The sequence below is a fragment of the Solea senegalensis genome, linkage group LG8 (assembly GCF_019176455.1).
Source record: "Solea senegalensis isolate Sse05_10M linkage group LG8, IFAPA_SoseM_1, whole genome shotgun sequence".
In the NCBI taxonomy this organism is placed as follows: Eukaryota; Metazoa; Chordata; class Actinopteri; order Pleuronectiformes; family Soleidae; genus Solea; species Solea senegalensis.
This window is the reverse complement of record NC_058028.1, coordinates 15,570,434-15,593,477: the sequence shown is the minus strand read 5'-3', so window position 1 is coordinate 15,593,477 and position 23,044 is coordinate 15,570,434. Positions and strand designations below refer to the sequence as shown.

Below are 23,044 nucleotides of genomic sequence, written 5' to 3'. Positions count from 1 at the left end.
TTCCTCCGATGAGAAAAGTATCTGAAAATATTTATTACAGACGTTCAGAGTCGGCACTCGCCCCCAGGCTGCATGTGCGGAAATAAATATTTCAATGCGCGCGCTTAAAATGTATTACATGATGATTTTGTTTAATAAAATGTATACTTATTTGACATTTACATGACATACATTACAAAGTTATTCAAAAACTCTTTAATAGTTAACTGAATAAACAGCAGACATGCCCCCCCTTAGCCCCCCAGCATTAACATTTAAAACATTTGTGCATTTGAAAACATTGTACTATATAAAACATTAAACTGTGTGGTTTTTTTAATAACTTTAATTAATTATTTATGGGCATATCCCTAGAAAACTAAAATTTAAACAATAAAAAATGATAAACTTCACGATGGAATAATCCATTCCAAACAAATTCTGAACGTAACAAACGCTTTTATAGTATCGGTCAGCACAGATTCTTGGGCACCGACGTTAAAGCTTTTGCATTTAGTCATCACCATCTTTCATTTATTTATTTATTATTTATTTATTTACTGTATGTTGAGTCTCTCAGCATAATTTATGGTTTTCTTATGTTATCGCTGTTCAATTCTAAGTTGTAATAATATAGAAGATTATACTGGATTGTTTCCCTAACTGGACTGTCTCAAATATCCGAACTTTGCCATGTATAAAACACATATGGAGTAGTTTGCACAGCAGTCAGTCACATTAACCAAATGAGGGCTTTTCAGATATTGCTTTAGCCTTCAGGCAAAAAAAACAAAAGCTTGCACTCATACAGAAAAGACAAATGGAATCACATTCTTATCAGTATTCTTTTTCATTAGTGTCTAAATGCAATGCAAAAACATGAAGGTTTAACAGACCTAACAAAAGCAGAACTCTTTAGATCTGATCAAAACAGAATTTCTCTGGAAGTCACCTTTATTTTCCTCCAGAAAATTATTTGGAAACCACCTCTAGTCTGCAAGACAAAATGTATGAATACATATTCATGTAAGTCAGAGATAAAATATAATCCAGAATAAATGAAATGTAATAATGTGCTACAGGGAATATCGTGCATAACAGTTGAATTAGAGGAAAATACCATCATTCAGTAATAGTCTGCTCCAGCTTTTCATCATGCAACGTCCAGCAGCAGCAGGAGCTCACCACAGATCTTCACTCTCCTCTAAATCCACAAATCTAAATGTCAAAACTTAAATGGGCCTTTTTTTCCCACAGAGGGGATTTTCCTCACATCACAACAGGAACAGCACCAGTGTCACTAATGAAATAATTAGCTGCTTCAGTTTTAGGGTCTTCATTGTCAAAGTGCCATGACCTGCTGAGACTCTTTAACAAAGGGACACCACAAGAAACACTAATTCTTTAACTGGCTACTGTGGAAAATAGCTATGATATACAGTATTAGTCAAAAGCATTTCCACTTAAATCAAATTTCAACACAAGAACCTAGTATTTAGATAAACACCAAAACACTGAATCTACGGATCTATGATCCCTTCTTTCTTTCATATATAACATTTTCTATAATGTGTTGTATTGATGTATCTACACAGCACATTTTGTGCATTAGTGTGTTTAGTGAAAATCTGCTTCAACTATATGTTCAGCCATTAACCAGCTGTGTGTAACACGCAAATCCAAGATATTTATTGTCATAGCATCTTTTATGCCCCGTCACCCTTTTTAATGAAGACAGCATAAGGCACATGATGGTCATAAATATACCAGCCCTCTAACTCTGTCTTCTCCTTGGCCAAATGTTCTTCAGTAATAATCGTTGACGTTACGCACACCCGCTTGCGGAAATGTGTGTGTAAGAAATAGAGTTGATCAAAGAGCAGTTGCTGTTGCATTAAAAAAACACCCCAGAAGCAAATGAAAATCTATTTATTCTCTCTCTCATCAGCCTCGGTGGCTCTAGTGATCTTTGTGCAACTGCATTCTCTCTTTCTCCACCTGGAGGCGCTCTCTCTCTATCTTCAGTCGGCCTGATTCAAATTTGAAGAACTGCAGTCTCTCTTTCTCCAGCTGCAGTCTCTCCTTCTCCAGTTTCATTCTCTCTGTCTCCAGATTCACGACGCTCATCCACCTCTCACCTTTCTTCTCTCTCTCACACTGTCCGTCATGAGTGCAGGAGGAGGAGGGCATGGTGGATGAGGGCGGGCCTTGCTGTGACAGCAGGTTAAAAGAGGAGTCGACAAACTCTGACTGACTGCGGAGCAAGAGCCTCAGCCTCTCCCGTTCTACCTGTAACCTCTCTCTCTCCAGCTGCAGTCGTTCCCTCTCGACCTCTGTCTGACGAAGTCGCTCCTTTTCCACCGCCAGCCGCTCTTTCTCCATACCCAGGCGTTCAGTTTCCACAGCCAGCCGCTGCTTCTCCAGCTCCAGTCGCTGCTTCTCAACAGCAGCCAGAAACTCTGTGCCCATGATTTCACTGTTGGTGAATCCTCCCAGAGCATGAGAGGGCATTCCCATCAGGCCAGCAGCCGGCGGCAGGTCTCTATTGGTGGTGGAGGTCGGAGTCTTGGACGAGCTGAGCGCGCCAACGTCGTTGTTTGAATAAACATCACTCACATGCCCCTCACCATGAGACTCGATGTCACTGAGGAGGGAGGGCAGATCATCTTCGTCTACTTCCCCTTCTCCATCTCCCACATCACCATCCAACTAGAATGGGAGAGTGGCATTATTAACACAGAGCATTTAGGCTCTTACCATGTTCAAATGTACAGTATACACGGACGCCATAAGAGTGTGCAATATAATGTCTTTTTCAGCACAACCTAGACAATCAAAACATGTATTTTCACCAACTATATAAACACACCTGAGCAAAAAAAGTACTCTTAAATCAGACTGAATATATGAAATTTGAAATATCAGGGCTAACTCCCTACACTTTTCCAACAGCTAAGGGAAAAGAAATTAAACTTTCTACTCTGATGTTACCTTTACGTAGAGCGCGGAGGGGGAGCGGAACAATTTCAAGAAAACGTTGAGTCTTGTCGTCTTCACACAGTGTGTGTGTTAATCATTAGTATCATGCTGATATTAATGATCATATGAAATGTTAGTGGTGGCATTCATGGTCTAGTGAATATAGAGGAAATACTAAAGTTAAGACATTTTCAGATCTCAATGCATTCACAGTGAAATTAACATTTAAATGGAAATGGCACATCACCGTGAATTGGGAACAAGGAGTTGGTGGTGCAACATTGCAGAGGGCAACAGCCGTACAACCATCAAAGAAAAAGAAGAAGGAGAACATTAAATATTAAGTTTAAACTTAATCCTCATCAACTATATAGATGTGGAGCTGAACCTAGTGAGTCTACAGTTTGTGAGTCCAATCAAAAGACTGCATTCACAAGAGCCACTTGAGCTATATAACATGTCCATAATGACTGTGATATATTCAATATAACTACCTCTGCTGACGAGCACATCCATTAAGCAATTTAACACATTAGCAAATGTTAAAATGTTAATACAGGCTACTTGTAATTTAATAACAGGAGTAGCATAAACAAGAGCTCTGTCTCAAAAAGCATGACGGTGTTTAAGAAAACAATTGTGCCTTCATTTGCATATAAATTGATGTAATAAACTCAAAGGTTGAATCAGCACAACTAACCTACGGGGGAGAATATGTGGTGTAAGGACAAAACTCCTGTCTTATGTTGTCATTTTACTCACAGGAAATACTCAGTGTGTCTTACTCTGTATTCACTGACATTGTCTTCCATCTTCATGTCCGGCGGTGCCATCATAGCTTGACCGCTGAGAGCCACCAGCTCCGGCCAGTCACAGTGACAGTCCTTTGGGAAGCCTGAGAGGTCCAGCAGCTGGTCGTACCCAGACCCCAGAGATGCTGCTTCATGCTCAGGGGAGGAGTGATCATACTCAGTCTTGAGGGCCAAGGAAGAGGACGAGGAGGAGGAGAGAGAGAACTCAGCCTGAAGATGCTTTCTTTTCATGAGTGCACGGCAATCCAGGTAACGTCGCTTCACCTGTGGAGAAAACGGAAAAGTTAAAAAAAACAGCAATTGCAAGATTAGAAGGAGAACAAAGAGCATTCAATAAAAAACATGAATCTTTAATCTTGAATCAATGACAATTTTGTGTAAATTGACCCACTGACTTCCATGTCATGTTACCCCCAAATTGTATCAGATGTTGTTACCAGGAACATAAAAGACCATGTAGTTTAAATGTTATGGTTTCATTAATTTTGTATAACATTCACAAAACTTTTTTTTTTAAATAATGATAAAACTGTGATTTGAATGAAAATCATACAGACCTCAGCAGCAGTGCGTAGCTCGCCCTCCCCCAGTGAGTTGACACCTCGTGCCACTTCCTCCCACGCCTGCCTCTTTAGCTCATTGATGGCTGTGTTCTGTTCAGATACAGAGACGAGAAGAAGAGAATCCAATGATTTGATTGTTTTACCATTACAATTGTAACAGGTGTAGTGTAGTGTAGTGTAGTGTAGTGTGTAAAATTCATGTGGATTGAAGTTGTGGTGCTGTGGCCAAAATACAGCATGTCATATACAGGACGACTGGAGATTATAACATAAGAGAATGTTCTCTAAAGGTTGTATGAAGGTTGCGACAAAGTAATCTTAGAGGAAAGTTCTGGGAACCAAATGTGTAACCAATCAACCACAGGAGAAACCTAGGGGGGAACGTTCCCACAACCAAAAGGTAACTTTCCCAGAAATGGTGTCAGTGCTGATGGACAACTGACACAATGAGAGATAACACTCTTATTTTTTTAAGCATATCTTGGCAAGTATCTGCTCATACTGACCAATACACAGTTTTAACCTGACTTATCATAGTGTGTTAATTTCCTAATTGCAAAATATGGCTTTAAAAATGTATTTCTAATTGAATAGAGTGACATAGTTGGCTAACTGGTCAGTGAGGCCACAAAAATGATGAGCGAAAAATCCACACCTGCTGTCTGGAGAACAAAACATCCCTCCTCTTGTGGATCTCCCTGATGAGAGTCTGTGTTTCTCTCACACTGTAGTTGCTCTTCCTCTTCCTCTTCAGATGCTTCACCTGCAGGAAATCCAGCTTGGCAGCAACGAGGGGCCAGAAACCCCAGAAATACAAAGAGCAAAACAGACAGACGAGGAGAGATAACTGAGGGAAAACGGAGGTAAGAGAGAGAGAGAGGTATGAAAGTAAGAATGTATTAAGAAAATGGGGGAGGGAAAACAAGGCCACAAAGACAGGTGAGAGTAAATCAATGGTACATCACAGGTGGAGAGAATTGAGGATTACTGTTGTAAATAATGCAGCTTCCTGTAGTTTTTCTTTCCAAAGCACAACTATTTTCATGAGTTAGTAATTCCTCTGTGGCTTCAACAGCCCATGTTTTCTGGAACAGTAAATTATCTAGTTGTGAATCAAGGCTGTTAAAGCCTTGATTCATGTGCCTAGAGTAATCTATTATGAAATGTTATACTCATAACTGTACTGGAACACTGCCAGGTGAGCGCACACAGGTAGATATGCAGCCAACAGGGCTCTACAATTTTACTAGTAGTTACAACACAGCAGCAGAAAGACAGCTCTGTGTTAATAAAACACATACAATTACATTATAGAAAATGTTGACATGTTTCAGTGACAGCTGAAAACTCAGTTTACACTAGATCAGATCATTGGTGCCAGTGCCACACAGATACTAGTTATTTGGGAAAGGTTAGTAGATTAGTAAACTAATTAATGAATTAGCTAAATATTTGTTCATTACAAGGTTGTACATTTAAATAGCCATTCTCTAACCAGCAGTTATATCTCTGATTTAGCAACTAACACCTGACAATGTCTAATACATACATTTTATGACATAAAGTGTAAAGATTCATTCCACGTGAATACATTGATTTCAAGTACATTTTGCATTAAACCCTGCATTCCTTTTATAAGCACACATGTAGACAAAATCGTGTGTAATATGTGCTTCTGGATTCTTTTTTCCCCCCGTGTGTTTCCTCTATATGTATAATTAAAACATGATGTGATGTTCATATTTTTTTCACCAGACGAGCACAACACATTTTAAATCCAGCGATTATATATGTAACATTGCCCCATGTGTTCCCTGCACCTCCACTGATGCGTGATATGTCATATATTGTGTATCAACTCACCTTGAGCTCACAAATGTACCGCAATCAAAACAAAATCGGAGAAAAGCAATTGTTATGATGAGTTCAGGGAGCCTCGGAAAATCGATGCTTTCCGTGATCAGGTTTTGCAGAAAAAATAATTACGCTGTTTGGGGGGAAAGTAAGGTAGTATTGTAGTAGTAGTATAAGGTGTAGAAGTGTTTCTATTTATTTTAATTTTTTTGGAACATAACATCGACAAAATGCTGTAGTGTATGTATGCTAAGTGGTGCTTTTGCGCTAACCTGAAAGAGATACCGCAATTCAAACGTTTATCAATAATACCTTGTATTCTCCTGTCTATTTGAGCGAAGTGTAGACTGTCACAGTGACAAATGTAGTTACAGAATCCCTTTTAACTTCAACTTGAGTTGTAGTGGTTGACTAAATTCCTGAGAACATTTGAAGGCATCGTCAGGCGACGGCTCTTATTGGTCATTTTTCCACCGCGCCCACTTCTGACGACATTCACTCTCGCCGGGCTCCTCTGTGCTTGTTCAACGCTCATTCAAAATCCCAACCGCGTGTTTGCGTTAACTGTTGCTTTATGAAAAAGCCTGACTTCAGTGTAACTGTTTACAGACCCTGTGTAACACTGAACATGTGAGCTACAACTTTCCCTGGCTTTTGGTGCTCGTTCAAACTTCTAAATGCTAACGCGCGATGCTAACGTTAGCTCCATGAGAGCCTGTGCGCAGTAGTAAGGTAGTCCAGATGACAGGGAGGGACCAGACTGAGGACATGCAGGGCTCTGTCCGGTGGGCTTTTCGCTGCGGGTCGTGGACACCGAGCAGGTGTGAGTGGCTGTTCGCGGCTCGCTGCATCCAGAGAGAGGAGAAAGACAGGATAGGACAGTTTGTATTTACCAAGGATGCCAAGTCAGCCATGGTGAGTACGTCTGTCAACTTTCTGTCTCCTTAAACTAAACTTTACTAAACACCAGATTCCCTCGTATTATTTGTTTATGTTTTTGTTACGTGACAACATCTGTAACACTTATTATGCAAACAAATGATCATGATGGACATTTTGACATTAGTCGACATCATAAATTGTCATGCTGAATGTTTTTTGCACTTTTTTAAACTTCTCGATGGACAGAATATAACTAACACATGTTAAACACAGAAACACTGCACATGTCTGAAAAATATGGAAGTATTATGTCTTAAAGTATGTTTGCACTATGTACATTCTGAACCATTATTCCTTTTTTGTAACAGCAATAGTAAAAGTTAAATTAAGTAACTTTTCTGAAAGGCCTGTGTATATGAACTAAATGAAGGTAGATTATGTGTAACAGCCGTTTCACAATAATATCGTGAATTGCAATTCTTTGGTCAGGATAAATGTGACAGGACTTTTTCACATCATTCTGTCCACTCATCATAAGATGTTATGCTAATATTCTGTCTCTGTTCTTTGTTTGTTTGTTTCCTCATCAGGCCGGCAGGTTACTGCTCAGGAAGTTTGTCTGTGAAAGGGCAGGGATTCCCTGGTCAGAGATCAGACTGGAGAGATCTACCAAAGGGAAGCCTTACCTGGCAGCTCCACTGAAGGTTCATCATCAAACATATCAGTCGTTACATTGTAGCAGTCTTCCTCGCTGTATGGTGCTGGCACTTCTCTTTAACTGTTGGTTTGTTACTGCAAATACAGGAAGAGGTTAGGAAAGGGACACATAGTTATTTAGTACATCAGTAACTCTGCACTCCCCCATTGTCACAACAATGCAGTGTGTGTGTACTAGAGTATCATACGAGCATCCGAAAGTGGAGACTGCTATATATATATATATTACTGCAATAAATTGTTCTAATAAAACATAGTTTTATTAATATAAAATACTTGTAGTTGTTGAAAGACTGGTATTTTTGTCTAATTCACTTGTTAATATGCCTTCAGCACTTGAATAGTAAAATTAGCCGAGGCAGTCTTAGTATTTTTGAAATGGAGTCATCAGAGACGCAGTGTATTTGCTGTGCAGTATCAACACACACACGTGAGTGAGCTGTAACCTGAACCAAATTTCCATCTCCACCAGAGCAGAGACAGACAGACAGACAGACAGACAGATAGATTCTTCCTTTTGTATCATATGTTTATTTTAATAAGCATGCACGTTTATGGTTCTAATTCTTTTAGTTGGAAATAAGAGTATCATCACAATTGATTCCAGGTTAAACACAGTTATTAATTTTGTGGTTATGAAGTACAATGTGACTATTGTTGGGTTGACTAAGATGTAAGAATACATTGAACTACTTCCCTGAACTCTGGAGTCTCTGAACTCCCTTCTTGCTGTCTCTGCCCAGGTTGGTTCAGATTCAGGTGAGGCCTGGAGCTTTAACCTTTCCCACCAGGGTGACTACGCTGTACTCGCTGCCGAGCAGGGGTTCCAGGTGGGAGTGGATATCATGAAGAACACAATGCCAGGTAAATACTGAGGTCAACAGCTGATACAGCACTAATAAAAATCATACCGTATCTGCAGACAGGGCAATAGTTAATAGCTAGTCTTTGAGAGTGAGTTCAGCTGTGGGAAGAAGAGTCTGACTGCAGATAAGTTAAAACCATCTCAGTCACGTTTAAATTTAATTTGGTTTTATGGCATGTTTTGTATCGTGTGTGCATTTCCCAAATTGATCACAAGGGATCACTGTTGTCTAATGTTTGTGAGAGTTGAATGCTCTTTCCATTTTTGTTTGTTCAACTATTTGGATTTGTGTGGTGTGTGTGTGCGTGTATGTGTGTGTGTGTGTGTGTGTGGTTTGAAACGAAATATTATGTTTTGCATCTGATGCATCCAGCTTCATTTTGTCTCCATTTTCTCTCTCTCTCTCTCCCATCTTGTGCGTCCTCTCTCCCTTCTTCCTCTTTTCTCTCCCTTCAGGTAGCAGCTCTGTGCCAGAGTTTTTCCGCATCATGACTCGTCAGTTTACTGCACACGAGTGGAGCATCATCCAATCAGCTGGCTTGGAGCAACAGCGGCTTGCTGCGTTCTACCGCCACTGGGTAACCACGGCAACCATAGTACTTAGTCGTCACATTGCATTGCTGCTAGGCCCTGCGGGCGGTGTTTTTTTTTTGTTATTTCTTATTTCTCTTTTGAAGACAACGTAGAGGGACATAATATTGCCAGTGTACACACACACACTTGTGTGTTGTTGACATGTGTGAACTCTGCTCAAGTCACATTTTTCTCCATGTCTGTCTTGTCCTCACATTGTCTTGTCCCTTTGCTTCTCTTTATAACAAGCAAATAATAGTCCTAAAACACTAGATATTTCATGTTAGTGGAGATTAGTGTGGACTGTGTCCTCTCCAAGATATGTCTCACACACAGACAGACAGACGGACAACAAAAGCAATGGTGGTACTAAGTAAAGATGTGAGATTGAGAGGGTGGCACAGAGACATCAAGCTCTGATATCATCACCACACTGTTGACTAATGGCAGAGCTCGATGGTTGCCATAGCGATTAGCCTTGTAATACTCTTATTGAGGCTCACTGGCTGTGGAATAAGGGTGGTTTTGCCCAGACTCACACACAGAGAAATCTGAGTTTTTTTATATGGACACATTGTTATTCATGTATGCATAGATTCCCATCTGTTGTGGTTTCAAGTTTCTGTTTATTGAGCCAAAATAGAATGGGGTCTAAAAGTCATGAGAGCCTCAGATTTATGAAGCCCTCTATGCAACACACACACACTCAGAAGCACACAAGCTGTTCCTCTCAGATTTGTCAGACATTATAGCATCTTTTTTTTTTGTCCTTTATGGGCTTGCAAATTATTTTCCTGCTTGTAACTTGTCTCATTTTGTTCCCTTTCCACCAAGGCCCTGAAGGAGAGCTTCATCAAAGCCATTGGCACAGGTCTAGACTTCAACCTGCAGAGGGTTGAGTTTCACCTGTCCTCTGAACCCGTCACACAGAGCCAAGTGCTGCGTCTGACCAAGATGCATCTCGACGAGAAAGAAGAGGAGGACTGGATATTTGAAGTGAGTCTTTTTGAAGAACATCCAAATACATAAATGTCTCGATGTCTTATTTTTGTTGCACATGTTCTGATAGATGCCAAGTAGAAAGTAAATATGGATGCACTGGTTCAGTGAATACATTTCCAAAAAAAGGTGTAGGCAACATGTCTGTTGGAAGATGTCTGCTTTGTTTTCTCTTACTGATCAGTTGCCAGATATAAAAGGCATTCTGCCAAAATTTTGTGTGTTTTCTAATAGTAGCACAGCTTGTTTAAGACACAGCAGGCATTATTCACATTTTAGACATTTAATAACGTCAATTCAATTGTTCAGTTGGGTTCTTTATTTTTTTCTGATTTTCATGTTCATTGTCAAGATTCTTTAATCTTGTGGACAGAAATGAAGTGAAAACCTCATTGTATATGGACAAGAAGAAGCTCTGTGGGAAACTACTTTAAACATGTGGGGGCAAAAACATGAAATACAAGCATTTTAATTAGCTACTGACTAAACATTGTAGAAAAACTGTTTTATAAATGGCTTCAAAAGTGTTGTACATTTATAATTTGTTGACAGGTTTTTAGAATAATAGCATGAATAGTAGTAGCTGGAGGCAGCCTTTATGAAACCAGTGGCTGTGAAACAGTGATACTGTGGATTCCTCACTGTTTTATTCCCCACTGCCGGGTTTTTGGACAGAAAGTGCAAAGTGAAACACGTGGACCTACAGAGAAAGCACACAAGTGACTGTTTTGGAGGGTCTCAATTAACCCTTCAGCTCACCTTACATCTATGAAGAGATAAAAAAAGTGCACCTCTTTGTCAGAGCAGAGGAATTGTGTGTTGTCGTCACTTTCTCTCCTTCTATATCCCATTTCATCCCCTTTTTTTCTACTTGTCTTGTTTTCTTTCATCTGAATTCCCCTTCCTCTCCACTTCTCCCTTTGATGTTTTCTCCAATGTCCCCTTCTCTTTCTTCTCCCTTTGCATCCTCTTCCTTCCTTAATGTACCTGCCTCTTCTTTCTTGCTCCTGTTTGTTTCTTCTCTTTCCTCCTCCACTCCACCTCCCATGTCTTGCCTTCATGCCTAGTGGCAGAGGGACTAGCAAGTAACTACTTAGAGGCTCTCTCGCCTTCTTAAAGGTCCAATGCTCTTTTTGTGTCCATGTTTTCATGGACGGCTCACTTGTATTGATCACATGTTGGTGGCAATATGTGTGTCCTCTTTAAACCGTTAATTGTAAGGCAAAACAGAAGTGACTGTATGTTGTACAGTATGTAGGATTCCATAAATGGTACAAAGGATGAAGAGATACTCTCTCCTTCTCTCTGGGTGGGTTTTGTGTGTGTGATAGAGAGATTGGCTAGGGGCAGGGGAAGAGAGTACAATGTCATAGTGTGTAAAGTTTTGGTAATAACTGCACTGGAGCCTTAAATCTGGCCTTTTCCGAAGACATACTTGAAAAAGTCTGACCTGAAGATTTCTTTTGATTTCTCGTTTAAATATGTGTCCAGTTTGGAGATTTAAAAACAGTGCTAAAACATATTTTTGTAAATCCCTAAACCACTTTTATCAGGTGTAAACCAGTGTATATTGGTATCTAGTCGATCCAGGTGCAAATCTTCACAGTTTAATTAGAATTACAGATTTTGAGATAAAAATTGGCTCATCTACTTCCCTTTCTGGTCAGACACTGGCTACTGCAGTCAGATTTTGCCATTGGCTAAACTCTCCCACACTATTCTTCTGTCCCTCACTCAGCTCACAGCCCACGTCTTGGCATGTTTCAAAATTGGACATTAGTTAGCTTCCAAAAAGGAGGTTTAGTCGCCCTTTATTGTGTCATAACACAGACACGTGCACCAGACCGACCTGACAACAGGTCAACAATGGGAACAGCGACGCACATAAGTATTTGTGATCAGTGAGTGAGTGCAGTGACCTCAAGAGGTGAAATCAACCTGAAGTGCATCGATTTCTATCACAGAGACACTTTACGCTCTGAGGTTTACCAGAGAGAGAAGATGAGCAGCAGCACCGTGTTTTGTTTTGTTTTTTTCTGCTGACTTCTGGTGTCACTCCCACAGGTCTTATACTGAAGTACAAAACACACTGGACACAGGCATTCAAAACAGACTGTTCTCCTCTTATCAGCAACATGTAACGAATAATAATAATAGTACAATAACTAACTCTCTACTACACACACAGGTTTGCACAGCTATTCTTCTTGAAACACTGCATTGACTTTCAATCATTTGGACAGCCTAAACATTGTGTTGTCCCTAACCTTAGCATAGTCGTTTAATGCCTAACCCTGACCACAATTCAATTCAAAATGCTTAACCAGTTTCCTCAGAAATGAGCTGCATAATTCAAACTATGTTTTGGTCCCTGTAAGGACTACTTGTCCTGACAAGGTCAGTGTTTATGCCAGAAAAGGTCCAACAGAGGGTAACAAGCGCACACACACACCACCCGTTACTCCCACATACACTTTAAAAAAGTTTTGCATGAGTTGTTAAGAAAAAGAAACACACAATCGTGGTTTGTGTGTGTGTGTGTGTGTGTGCGCGCGTGCGTGTGATTCTGCAGGAAAGTTTGCTTGATGCTGACCATCATGTTGCCGTCGCGCTCGGACCTGCGGACAAACCAGGTGTTGCTGTAAGGACAAATCATTTTATATGTTCAGTATTTACTCATACATTAGGTTTTACACTAACATCATTAAACAGATTCTTTTTCCTTGTCTTTCCTCAGCGTCATCCTTCATCTCTACCTCCTCCCACCACTTTTACACTGCTGTCTTTCAGTGACCTCATCGCCTCAGCCTCACCCCTGACAGAGGAAGACTCCACCTACTGGGACAGCTTTAAGACGAAGGCTGACGCTCCACAGAGACAGAGAGAGATGCGCACGTCCAAATAACCACCTGTCTCTCACTGACACTGAAGCTGCAACACAACAAGTCCAGTCGAGTTTATTTATGAAGCCAAGACTCTTAGGTTTGTCTCAGAGGACGTCAGAAACTACACAGCTTCTGACATTTTCTATTTGAAGTTGATTAATGCAGTGTTATCTTCAGAATTTCAGTTGGCTGCAGCTTTCTTTCACAAATAAACAATAATAATACATCATTTACTGTAAGAATCCACATTGAGCTCATTATTGACCGTTACTCTTGAACAGTATGCTGCTCCTCACAAAATATCTTTTTTAAACTCTTATCTTTGCTTATAGGTAGCTCAGATGTTCTTGGAGTTTTTTTCTTTTATATTTTAATATCTGAATGCCTTTGTGTTTTTAATCTTCCTGCATCACATATGCATAGAGCAGGACCATAGTTTCTAGTTAGTTACTAGAATTCAATGTCATTTTAAATACATGCATGCATAGTACATAGTACAGTTTATATATATATGTATATATACATATATATATATATATATATATATATATATATATATATATATATATATAAATATAAAAGTGGACTCAGTACAGTTGCAGCTTATATTTCAAATGTGATTTTGCATTAGTTTGCCCAATAGATTAGATAAACTTTCTCAGTAATAATTAGATTTTTAATTTCATAGATTTCTATATGTGCTATGTTCTAATGTGGTGGTTGTTACAGACTCTTATGTTCTCTTATGGGGCCACAAAGCAAATCTTCATAATGTATATCACTGGAAATAAGACGTTTTTAAGGTGAAGGTGAGGGTTTCCCTTCTATTATGTCCAGCTAAATATCTTTTCCTATGGCTTCTGTTTTTAACCTCAATTTTATTTTGCATTTATTTTTATCTTCCTCCTTCAGATATCGCTGCCGATTTGTCATTTTTTTCTCCTCCCTTTTGTGTCTTGTCTCTCCATCATTTTTAGACCAAGAACATCGACATCCTCTTAATCTCTCCCTCGACAGCTCTTTGTGTCAGTCTGCGCATTTCTCTCTGCATCACATTATTTTTTTATCACATTCTATAAGTCTATATAACCTAAAAGGTTAGTTGAGTCGTCCCACTGCCAAAACTAATGGGAATTAGTCATTACGTTTGAATTCAAAACACTGAAACCTTTAGCAGAGAAATAAGTCACTGGTATACTGTATATATTGCTGACATGACCCTGACTACATGGTGGATTGTGTGCTTTATTTTATTTAAAATTTTACACAAATTATTTTAAAAACGGTGACAGGGTCACAAACAAGTTTAAATTATTTGACCATAAAATACTATCTGACAAACTGATGTGCATGTCTGCTCACCTTCATGTCAGGTAATCCTCTCTGTAAAGTCTTTTAATCTGTTTTTTTCTGTGTTTCATGCTTCTCTGTCTACACCACAGATTGGACATTTGTAACCTTAGCATTTCAGTACAGTTGAGGGGGGATTGTGGGTATTGATGAAAGCGCAGCCTGTTGTCCAAATGGTTTACATGCTGGACCTCATGCAACCAAGTATGGCCAGTATGTCAGAGAAAGTGCAGTCAGTCAAGTGTGTGCAGGTCGACATGTGCATGTACTGTGACTGAAAGGAAAGAGCCTGAAAACACACACATAGACATGCAGTCACTGCCTCCAGCTGGAGTGAATTAGTTTGCCTGCATCATGTTAAATCTTGGGTTTCTGTGCAGCAGTGAAGGAGGACAGGGAGGAGGCAGTGGGGTCAGACTAGTGTCACACAGTTTCCTCAGAAGAGAAGCCATTTTTAGATGCCTCAGGTTTGTTTGTTTTTCATGTGTGGGATAGAGATGAGAGATGAGAACCACCTCAGCTTACTGATGGTGATAAAGCCAATTCTTTTTCTGGAGGAGGAGGGAGGCATTTAGACTTTTACTGGCTTTTTTTTTTTTTTAATAGATTCAGTTTCATGGTACTATAAATGTTTTTAAGCCTCATATAAAACAGGGGTTTCAAACTGATCAGAGCTGAACTCTGTGGGGGAGTTAAAGTTAATTTTGAAGGATAACTCTTGGTTGATGTGACTGCTTCCAATTTGTTGGCAAGCAATTTTTTTTAGAAACTACACCTATATCATAATTATATCAGCTATATCAAAATTGTTTTTTTTTGCTTGATCCTGTTTTGGTTGGATGCTGTGCCTTCACTTACATGTTGTGCATGTGACAGTTGTAGCTTGTGTGAGGCTCTCTCCTCCTTGTGTGTGACACATTTACCTTGCCTTGCGTTGCTGTTTTTGTACAGCTTTTCAGTTGAAAGTGGGGTTTATTTGCTGCACAACATCAGACGGCAACAGGCAATCTGTCAATTGCTTGAAATGTGCATAATGAAAAACTAAACCTAATAATCCCGACGCTTACTAACCATAATCCTAATCCCAATACCTAACCATAATTCAGGTCCACCCTGCTGCAAGTAAATATTCAGTAGAGAGGTTTTTATAAATGTTCACATCTCTGGACACACACACACACACAGGACATTTACTCACCCATCTATTACATGTGCAAAGCAAGCTGCCTTAAGACACACAAGCACATATTCACACAACTTAATCACAACCGCCATCACTGCCCTATTTTCCATATGTAACTGGGGCACCTACATCCAGCCAGCTGTAGACCAGTGTGTGTGTGTGTGTGTGTTCTCAGCCATCTGCACAGATGCAATCTAATGCTGTAGGCAGAGTTTTAGCATCAGTCACAAGGGGGCTGATGCTGGGGAGTGGGAGGGGGGTTCTAAGGGAGGGTTACTGAGAGATACAGAGGGAAGCATGAGACAACGATATCTTGATACAACTGCTATATATATATCTTCTCCTGGTCTCTGTCATCTATCACTACCTCACCTCCCTCTTGTCCTTTCTCTCCCCCACCTCTCCTCTGTCCCCCATTTTTTCTTTCACCCCAACCGGTTGAGACAGATGGCGGCACATCTTTGAGTCTGGTCCTGTCGGAGGTTTCTTTCTGTCAAAAGGGAGTTTTTTCTCTCCACTGATGCCTAGTGCTTGCTCTTGGTTTGAGTTGTTGGGTTTCTCTTCTCTCTATAATGTTGTTAAGGTTTCTGCCTTACTATGTATGTTAATGTTTGTTTTGATTTGGCACTATACAAATAAATTTGAACTGAGTTGAATTTAATTTATATTATATTATATCAATTTAAATTTGACCCCACCCCCAGGAGACCAATGCACTTCAAGCTTCATTGTATGACGTTAACTGTAGTTTTGGATGTCCAGATTGTCTTTACTCAGTTGTTCTGACAAATGCAGGTAGTTACGGTCGCCTTTGTGTGAGGTTATAAACATCTGTAAAACAGAGGTCAGTGAGACACAAATGTGGACATAAAGAAGACATCAGGACATTATTGAGCTACATTTCTTTGTTAATAGCAGAAGTATAGATTGTCTCAGTCTCTGGTCTTGTTGTGATCAACATGCTACTTGTAATGACCTTCAGTTTGAGGCTTTGTTATACACCAGTGACTATCTGAAATTTGACTTTTAGAGCTGGTTTCGCTCTGCCAATAAAGCTGTCTTGGTATTTACAGGAGATTTATAAAATAACTAGTGTTGATTTACCATAGCTCCTGCCTCAGTGTTTTGTTTTGTTTTTTTTTGCAATTTACATTATGAAGTTTGGGGATTTAAGTCCCTGAAGGACTTTAAGGAATATTTTACTTTACTGAGTTTGAAGTTACCGTGCAGTAAATTGAACAGCTGTGTTTCCCCAAGACAAATCTGCACACACACAAACAGAGACCTTCAGAGCCATATCCACACACACATTATAAGCGTTATTTTATGATGCATAAAAGAAGCAAATAATACAGCCACACTCGAGAAGTGCTTATCCTATCGAACTGCTAAATAATGAGGGCTTTCAGCAATAGAATTCACCAATTAAACATTTGGTGGTGCAACATTGTTGTTGCCTCTATATGTTTTGACTTCCTGGCTGCAGCGCACAAATGTCACCAGATGACACAAGATGCTGCTATAGTGAGAGGCACGGAGACACTTCATCAACACTGTAAATCACAGGCAACCTGAACCTCACCTGGATACTGGTGATGCTGTTTTTGCATCTTTATCCTTTTCTAATACTGTATATTCATATAAAGATACATGTTTCAGCTCAACTCAACAGCTTTACTATTTCACAGTATCAAAAAATCATGACCTTTAATAAAAAAAATTTAAATAAGAACATTATGGAATTGATTTCAAACCTACAATTACAAACTGTACATATTTGTGAAAATGTTTAATTAAAAAAAGATGTCACAGTGCATTTAAAGCTATAGTTTGTAACTTTTAAGTATACATTTTATTATATTTATATTTGTTACATAACTTACTAAAGTAAAGCCCAGTTTCTCTCACTCTCTCTCTGTGTGAGTAGGGGTGAGGGATAAATCTATGTCAAATGAGGACAGTAGTGTTGTGGTAATTACTCAGAGGTCCACACAGCTTGAAGGAGGTTTTTTTTTTGCAACCACAAAAGGTTAAAAAAATGTATTAAAGCATCAATAAAGTCCGAACAGTTTCCTTTTCCGCATGTGTATAAATGCACGTACACTGAACACAGTCACTGCAAGGACTGGTTGGACTGTTGTTGCAGCTGAGGAAGACAAATACATCAAGTTCACAAAGGTCTCATGTCAAACAGGCCGGTGGAATGTTTACTGTTCAAACTGTGTTTAAACTCTGCATGCTTGTGGGAGCCCAAGCATAGATGTCTATGATTTTACATGACACACTACATACAGTACAGTGTGTGTTTACACTCAAACTGTGTGTTTATGCATATGTGTATATGCCTTCAATCTTTCGAATGTAAAAAGAAGCGGAGGAGAAGAGCATGGGTGAAAGATATGGAGGAACATTCCTAACTAATGTTTCCACTTGGATTTGCATGTGATTTATGAATTTATGTTTGCAATCTGGTGAGAAAAAAATAATATTCAGGGAAAAAACACACTTTTTGGAAGAGCTTTTAAATTCTACAGTGATGAGTCATTTTGCCACGTAGTTAAATTTTCCACCATATATGTGGCGTATAAGTTTAGACAGATGGTAGGAAATAAGAGGTCACTGGGGTTCAAAGCTGTCGTTATAAGAGGAGAAAGGTGTGATGTGTATCACACATCACTCCTGAGTTTTGTCTGAAACTGAGAAGTTGTCGCCTCCAACATATACAAACACATACATCGTTTATTCTCAGCTTCGTGAGCATGTTTTTTGATATAATTCCAGTGGTTTGTTTCACAGATAACTACAAGTTCAAGTAGAGTTATTGATCGGATTGTTGAGTTTAGAGTTCTGTTAAAATTAGGCATAAATTAGATTTGTGTTTTTTGTTCCTCCCATTCATTTTTCTCTACATCTGTCAATTTTTTACTTCTCCTCTCCTCGATTCTGTCCATTCCTTTGCTGCGTTCTTCATTTTTCTTTACACAATAAAACAATGTAACATGACTCGCTTTCGCTTAAGAGATGTGAAACGAGAGTACACACACATGCTGTCAGTCATCTCTCAATCCATAACTCTTTCTTTCTCTCTTTACAGGAGCTGGTTAATCATGAGGAGGTAAAGGAGGACACACAGATACGAAACTACACCGCGATACACAGTGTAATAGCTTTCTCTCTGACAGACCCCAAAATTATAACCCAAACTAGTGCAGTGAAGAAATTGTCTGAGAATGCTGGTGTACAAACAGACAGCATGTGGTGTGTCCCAACACTAATTAACTGTATGTTTGCAGTAATCATGGGTTTCTCTCATAATTTATGCCACATGATTTGATTACAGAGCAATCTGATTGGTTTAAATTAGTGTCTAATGAGTGCGTGGTAATGAAGTTACAGGATGTTCCAGGAAATAGGAGGTTACTGGGAGCGTATCCTTGAGACACACACTCAGTTACATACAGTCTGTTTCATCAGATGTGTATTTATTTGTGTTCAGCCCTCTGTACTGACTTACTTTAAATTTGCTTTAGACAAGACCCCTGCTTTACAGAGGCTACTTTATTGTGCTGCAATGTTTCTACGGCAACAAAAAAGAATGACTTCCTTTCTATATATACAAAGGCCACCGAATAGTTCCCTGACATGCTTGGGAAGGATGGGAGGGATGAGAGGAAGAGTCCTCATTACATGTCACTAATTCTCACATAGTGGACCTATGGTATCATAATTACACACACACACACACATATATATATATATATATATATATATATATATATATATATATATATATATATATATATATATATATATATATATATATATGTATATACATGGAAGCTACTCTAAAATGATAACTAAAAGGATATTTGTAATGCTAAAATATTATTTATCATTGTTATCCATGAGTTTGAAATGACAAAAAAACTTAAAAAATAGTAAAGCTCATATATTATTTATTTATTAAGATGTCAAATAGTGTATAAAACAACATAGTGTATGTGTTGTTTTAAACAAGTTTTTGAAAGATTTCTAAAATGTTTATGTTTAGTTTTCCATGGAATAAAACACATGATATTTACACCTTGTCATGTTCTACATGAGTCAGAAAGTTAGCAATAAATCACCATCTTTTTTTTTCTTTTTCTTCAGTCAGTCACAGAGAAGCGCCAAGTCCATGCGCTTCCACAAATACTGTGTCTGTTCCATTTCTACCACAATCTCTTGTATTTCATATCCAAACATGGCCAAAGTCAACACAGCAAAGACTGATGCTTTAGGTAAGTGACTTGCCAAGTTTGAAGCCTGTCAAGTGACCTTTTGGACATTTTAATTGATTAAAACTTAAAAAATAGATGTTTCATTTATAGATACAATATTGTGCAAAAGTCTCAAGCTACTCAAGATTTGTTGTTTTAGCGATACTATAATGAGACAGTATAATTCTGTCTCGCTCACTTTATTGCAGCACAGGATAATACAGGAAACATGTATGCAGTTTTAAAATGACAGAATCATTTTCAGGGAGAAAAACTGCTTCTCCAGGCTAATGTGTCAAATGTTTAGTCTGACTTGCCCTTACACTTGGCTGCCTTGGCTCTAGAGTGGAACCTTAATTAATTGTATTGATAAAACCTGTGTTGTAAAACTTGTGTCTATCATGTTGGGAAATGTCTGCTGTGAAAAATGTCTATTACACCAGGTGTGTTCAATTCATGCTTGTGCATTACATAACACATGTTGTATGAGTTAAACTCAGCTTGACCAATTTTCAACAAAGACCAACTTTCAGTCACATCATTCCAAATGCCAATGATCACAAAATCTGACAGACATAAAAACAACAGTGCTGATGGTGCCCTGAGACTTTTGCAGAGTACTGTCAATTATTCAACTTAAGCTTCAGCTTCAGGAAGAACAATGCAAACATCTTTACAGTGTATTATTTCAGAATGTAACAGAAAACTAGGCTTTCGAGTGCAGTGGATTTGCTGCAAGACTTGTTCTAATGGGTCTAATTGTGTTTTTTCTACTAATCCTTTAGGTAAGATTTCTGTCCCGCAAATATTATGGTCTGATCACAGAGATTAACAAGGATTACACACATCAGCAAACACATAGATATCTCAGAAAAAAATATATTGATGTTCCACCAAACAAAAACATAATTTTTGATCTTCCTGTGAATATTAATGCTCAGTATTAATGTATTTATAGTAGTAAAAATGTGTGCATGTGTGTGATAGTGTTGAGGTGGTTGGGAGCTCCTACTATTTTGTAGATACACACATATAAACATGCAGATTCACGCAAAGGGCAGCCCACTCACACGGCCTTGTGAGGTTGCCTCTATGATCTTTTAATTTGCATGGATCAACACTAATCCCCGATCACACACATCACTTCAGTGACCCTTGTGGAAAATATCAGAGTGAGGCAGGATGTGTGGATTATTGCTTGTTTGGGATGATGTCGTCTGAGGTTTCAGTTTGTCAGTGATAAATGTTTGACCATTATTTGTTCATGCAGTAGAATTCAAAATTAACTTTAATCCAGTGCTGTCATTTTAAATAAACTAGACTCAAACATTTATTTTTAAGCTGGCATGCAAACAAAGGGGTTAAATAATAGTATGGATGGAAAATGGCAATAATCGAGGTTTCCAGGCAAGCTGATGAGACAAGCATGTGTCTCTGATGAAAAGACTGATATGAAAAATGGACGGATTAAAGAGGAAAACATATGAGAGGACAGCAGCGGTCCATTATTGTAAACACCAATGGGGGTGGAGTGGCTCAGTGGTTAAGACCGGTACCCTGTATGCAAAAGACATCATGGTCGCAAGTTAAACTCCACCCCTGGCTGATTGCACTATATATAATGAACAGACTTAAAGAAAGGTTGATAGAGTGTGTGTATGACAGAAGCATATGTGGAGACACGCCCCATCAACAAGACAAAAATCGTACTAAAATGACATAGTTTAGTATGTTGTCAAAAATCGTACCACAATGACATAGTTTAGTATGTCGTCAAAAATCGTACCAAAATGACATAGTTTAGTATGTTGTCCAAAAATCTTACCAAAATGACATAGTTTAGTATGTTGTCCAAAAATTTAAAGGAATACTTCACTGATTTGCATGTGGCTTTGTATTGCTAGAATAGCAGTAGTATTTTTTTTAAAAGTTTTCCACTGAGTGGTAAAAAATCGGTTTTTCCCTTACCAATTGTGGCCACAACATGCCCATGACATGCCCTCGCATAATCGGAGGGAATGGGGTCGTGGGCATGTCGTTCAAGGTCATAGGGGGACGAGACTTCATTCCCAGAATGTAAACACGGTGTCCGCCATCTTTGCTAACAGTTACGCTAACCAGCTCTTGCTCATCCAAAATGTGCCAAAAAAAGTCATAGGTTAGTATGTCGTCCAAAATGTGACAAAAAAGTCATAAGTTAGTATGTCTTCCAAAATGTAACAAAAAAGTCTTACTTCGTTAGGTCGTCCAAAGAGTGACAAAAAAAGTCATAGGTTAGTATGTCACGCAAAATGTGGAAAAAAAGTCATAGGTTAGTCGTCCAAAATATGACAAAAAATTAATAAGTTGTAAGTAACTATGTCCTCCAAAGTGTGACAAAAAAGTCATTGGATAGTATGTCATCTGAAATGTGATAAAAGAGTCATAGGTTAGTATGTTGTCCAAAATGTGACAAAAAGGTCAAACTTCAAATTGTCGTCCAAAATCACAAAAAAAGTCATACTATAGTATGTCGTCCAAAATGACACCAAAAAGTCATACTATAGTATGTCGTCCAAAATCACTCAAAAAAGTCATACTATAGTAAAATCACTCAAAAAAGTCATACTATAGTATGTCGTCCAAAATGACACAAAAAGTCATACTATAGTATGTTGTGAAATCACTCAAAAAAGTCATACTATAGTATGTCGTCCAAAATCACTCAAAAAGTCATACCATAGTATAAAAAGTCATACTATAGTATGTCGTCCAAAATCACTCAAAAAAGTCATACTATAGTATGTCGTCCAAAATGTGACAAAAAAGTCATACTATAGTATGTCGTCCAAAATCACTCAAAAAAGTCATACTATAGTATGTCGTCCAAAGTGTGACAAAAAAGTCATTGGATAGTATGTCATCCGAAATGTGATAAAAGAGTCATAGGTTAGTATATTGTTCAAAATGTGACAAAAAGGTCAAACTTCAATATGTCGACCAAAATCACTCAAAAAAGTCATACTATAGTATGTCATCAAAAATCACCCAAAAAAGTCATACTATAGTATGTTGTCCAAAATGACACCAGAAAGTCATACTGTAGTATGTCGTCTAAAATCACCCAAAACGTTATACTATAGTATGTCATCCAAAACAACAAAA

The 23,044-nt window shown here is 38.6% G+C and overlaps 2 protein-coding genes across 3 annotated transcripts; one reads left to right on the top strand and one right to left on the bottom strand.

Moving 5' to 3' along the window:
- Window positions 1-104: 104 nt before the first annotated feature.
- On the bottom strand, window positions 105-5,294 carry msantd4 (Myb/SANT-like DNA-binding domain containing 4 with coiled-coils; the record flags this gene model as incomplete). The annotated part of the gene is made up of 4 exons (XM_044031686.1): window positions 105-2,688; window positions 3,744-4,034; window positions 4,328-4,423; window positions 4,989-5,294. Coding segments are annotated over 4 exons (1,443 nt in total), but the record flags the coding sequence as incomplete, so codon positions are not given.
- A 1,377-nt stretch (window positions 5,295-6,671) lies between these two features.
- aasdhppt (aminoadipate-semialdehyde dehydrogenase-phosphopantetheinyl transferase) lies at window positions 6,672-13,337 on the top strand. Of its 2 annotated transcripts, none has more exons than XM_044031354.1 (7): window positions 6,672-7,102; window positions 7,660-7,773; window positions 8,530-8,650; window positions 9,108-9,229; window positions 10,059-10,220; window positions 12,796-12,864; window positions 12,961-13,337. In XM_044031354.1, exons 1-7 carry the CDS (start codon window positions 6,929-6,931, stop codon window positions 13,126-13,128), a joined length of 930 nt encoding a protein of 309 aa, XP_043887289.1. In that variant the 5' UTR covers window positions 6,672-6,928; the 3' UTR covers window positions 13,129-13,337. The 2 variants fall into 2 exon arrangements, with proteins under 2 accessions (XP_043887289.1, XP_043887290.1); XM_044031355.1 differs by having other exon boundaries at window positions 13,014-13,080.
- Window positions 13,338-23,044: the final 9,707 nt, after the last annotated feature.